The sequence below is a fragment of the Taudactylus pleione genome, unplaced genomic scaffold (assembly GCF_031769625.1).
Source record: "Taudactylus pleione unplaced genomic scaffold, aTauple2 ptg000556l, whole genome shotgun sequence".
Lineage (NCBI taxonomy): Eukaryota > Metazoa > Chordata > Amphibia > Anura > Myobatrachidae > Taudactylus > Taudactylus pleione.
In genome coordinates, this window is record NW_028284958.1 from 25,147,501 (window position 1) to 25,151,261 (window position 3,761).

The window sequence follows — 3,761 nt, forward strand, 5'->3', positions numbered from 1 at the left end:
AGGGGATCAGGGGATGCTGGGGATAAAAGAAGAGGAAGCTACAAGTGAGAATTATAATAAAAGAGAAAATTGACAGGCCCGAACAGCGCCCCCTGCCCTGCGGTGCCCTATGCCATGGCACTGGTCGCACTACCCTATTTACGGCCCTGTCTGTACGATAAAAAGAAAGTGTTTAATATGTTGCGTATGTCTCTTCATATGGTCTAAGTTATAGTCTACCAACCTTTTCTACTTCATAAAGGTTAAGTTTTATATTAATATTTGCCAAGCATCTATGTTTCATCAGTGCATCATCTCCAATTAATTTATTTTTCTTTGTCTAGGGTTATGTATTCTAGTCAGATTGATGGCACCTCCTGGTCACACTGAACACAGTAGGGAAAGGAGTCTACCTCGCCATAGCATTAGGAGATAGGGGGAGAAAGATGCTAACAATTCCAAGTTGTCATTTCCAGGCAATTGACGCTAGTGCAGACTTTCTATACCCTGGAATAACTGACAGCATTTGTGGGGGAGATTTATCAAAGCTTGGGGGAGAGATGTACTAACCAATCTGCTTCTAACTGTCGTTTTTTCCAACACAAACTGTAAAATGATAGAAGCTGATTGGTTGGTACTTTATCTCTCACCAACCCTTGATAAATCTCCACCATATATTTTGTAGACCATTTGTCACCACATAAAAAATAGCTGCACAAATTAGTACTTACTGTAGGCAGTTGCGGCTGTTTTTGTTATTTAGCTCTGTTTCTGTACTAGTGAATGAATGAGTTAGCAAAATTCTTGTCCTTCCCTAACTCTAACCACTAGGTTGCAATTCCCTGGACAATATTTCGTACTTCATTATATCTTCCATTATACATTTATGTTCTGTGTATGCGCAGGGTTTTTCAGTGCTGTAATACTCTGTCTGTACACAGCTATTCCTGTGCTGCGGTGCTGACTGTACGCACAATGCTGCGCTCACCATGCACATCTGGCATACCGTCCTGGCCTTCCTCACCGGCTGTCTGTTTGCCACACATCTGCCAGAGAGGCTCGCTCCCGGGTGCTTTGATTATGTCGGTGAGTGACTTTGCCACCGTTCGCACAAGCTCTTCTCCTGTGGTCTTCAATTGTGTAATGGATCTTTCCTTCTCTACGCTTGGAGTAATCACACTGTGCAAGGTGTCTAAAAGCTGAGATAAAAATGAGGCATGGGTACTGTGTGGGGGGTCACACCTTTTTAACTATATAAATTTAAATGTTGGGCCTGATTCAGCATTAGGAGCAAATAAAAAGGTGCAATTAGCACCATGATGCACTGCAGGTGGGGCAGATTTAAAATGTGCAGAGGGGCGTGTCCTAGCTTAATTCTACATTTGTGGCTACATGCAAATGCAGTCAGTATTTACCCTGCATGTTGGAAATAACTGCATTTGCACCTTTTCATTGCAAGATGGTTTGTCCCAGTTGCACCTTTTTTTTCTTTTATTTGCTACTAGCTCTGAATCAGGCCCTATGTGCATAGAGTTTAGAAGAGGCTTTTTGTTCAGTTTCGCTAACTGATTATATAGTATCATTTAAAAATGCACCCAAATAATTACAGTAAGAAACATATACTGGCAATATAGATGTGTTTTGATAAAAATATTGCCTTCACTGAAACTAGCAATGTTTTGTCACCTCAGGTCACAGTCACCAGCTGTTTCACGTCTGCGCTATCATCGGCACTTACTTCCAGATGGAAGTACTGATCATGGATCTGAATCTACGGAGGACATGGCTCCTTGACCACAGTTCTATGCCATCTTTCTCCAACACTCTGGGAGCCTGGGGCTTGGCAATGCTCATTTCCTTAGTGCTCATTGCAGCCTTTTCATGGGCTCTGTACTGGAAGCCAGAAGCACGAGAGAGAAAGAGGAAATTGTGAGCTGTTTGTGATAGAGCATCCGGTATAAGATGAACATTTTGGAAGGTGCACTGTCTGGACTGGGACTTTTTGTGGTTACTCATTGCCAATTGACAGCAGGGATTTTTTTTGTTTTCATCTGCTTTCAATTAGTAGATTGCAAAGACAAAACACAAGACCTGTGAGCTCCTGCTTCACCAAGATGCAGCCTGGCCTGGACTGCGGAGTGCAGTATATGGGAGCCATCATGCCTGTTGACTATTTGCATTACGGTGTTAGTTACAGTCTACATTTTTTCCCATTGGTTTGCCATGCCAATGCCACATTAACCTCTTCCAAGCATTAACTTCTCTTTCCAAACTGTTTCTTACTCCAGCAGCTCACTCCTTGTACTTGAAGTTTGGGTTGAAGAAAAGTTAATTTGGAATGTTGTTTTCTTACCCATCTCCTGGCATAATGCCAAGCTAGAGGCGGATATGTAGATAGTTTTGTCCTTATGAAGAGTCAAAGCAAAATATTACCTGGACAACTGGTTTCCATTGAAAACCTTTGACATTGACATGCTGTGCCGTTTAGGGAGCGGAGCAGTGTGCCAGAGTTTTCCGGCGGACGCAGATTCCTGGCTTCTTGTGTGACCAGGCACTGGCCAGGCTGCGGGAAGCTTCAGCTCTCGCAGCCTGACCGAAAAAGCAGTTCTGATGGTGATCCCAGCTGCAATGTCGGTCTCAGTGCTGGGATCGCAAATGCAGCAAGGAGATGTCTGACACCTCCTTCTGTATTTGCATCTGAGATGTGTGGATTTGCACAGCCTCTTGTGTGCAGCTGTGTTAGTCCATCCATCTCTGAACCATTTTGTGGACTGAACAAGTTTTCAGCCATCCGTTTATTAGTAGCTTGCGATATAAATGAAGCTTGACTTTGTGCCTCATACCTCACTGATATCACTAGTTCCTAGTGAATTGATAGGCTTCCACCCCTTTAATACATTCCTCCTTCTGTACATAGTTAACGTGTACTGTAAATTCCTATTAATATCCAATCACACTACTTATTCCCAGTGCCCACCAATGCCCGGCCACGAGCAGCCCTGCAGGCCGGGTCACAATGAATGTCTGGCTCTTTGTTGCTACAGCACAATCTGTATATGAAGGAAATTTACAACTATGTAGCTTTGAGAGAGTGGACTTTAATATATGAGCATCTTTATATATTTATTACATACAAAACAATCTGGACGTATTTATTTTTCATTTCCTGAAAAACATTTGAAGAAATGTGAGCATGTATATGTTATTTATAGGGGGAATGTGGACTATTACAACAAATGATTTGTTGCAGTTATTGTATATAATATGTTGAATAAATGTTCTAAAATATAATGTTTTTTTTAAAAAGAATTATGTCATGAGACCTTTCCTTTATATGTCACCAGGAATACAATGCTTTATTCATTTAGTTGCAATTGTACATAAGAAAATTTTATGCAAATTATATGTTCTGTTTCTGTTTAGTTTATTAGGTGTTACAATGTGAAAATAGTGAAAACATTTTTAAGCGTTACAGCTCATTGCGTGGATTACTGAGGTACAATACCTGCGTTAAATCCAGTTAATCGATGTGACATTCGGCCTGATTCTGAGTCGCAGGTAACAGCGCACGCGGCAGCATCTATTGGTGGTCGCCCGTCTGCAAGTTTATGCGAATGCCCTACAAACTCCTTCCTTTGTGCACATACGTGCAGGCCAATGTGCAAGAACTGAGACACCCGCTTTTAGCACTTGCGCTCTAATAGCGATTGATGCTCCTCCAGTTTCTCCATCTGACCACGACCTCCTATGCTTGCATCTGTGAGCCTGTAAACACGGCCAGT

The 3,761-nt window shown here is 42.1% G+C and overlaps 1 protein-coding gene across 8 annotated transcripts in view; it reads left to right on the forward strand.

The window, feature by feature from the left end:
• PAQR5 (progestin and adipoQ receptor family member 5) overlaps window positions 1-3,288 on the forward strand; it is a 47,307-nt gene extending 44,019 nt beyond the window's left edge. For all 8 annotated transcript variants that reach the window (XM_088452788.1, XM_088452796.1, XM_088452789.1 and 5 more), the window contains 2 exons: window positions 921-1,065; window positions 1,671-3,288. In XM_088452788.1, the coding sequence (XP_088308914.1) occupies window positions 921-1,065; window positions 1,671-1,912 (387 nt within the window). In that variant the 3' untranslated portion in view covers window positions 1,913-3,288. The remainder of the gene's footprint in view (window positions 1-920; window positions 1,066-1,670) is intronic.
• The last annotated feature ends 473 nt before the right edge of the window (window positions 3,289-3,761 follow it).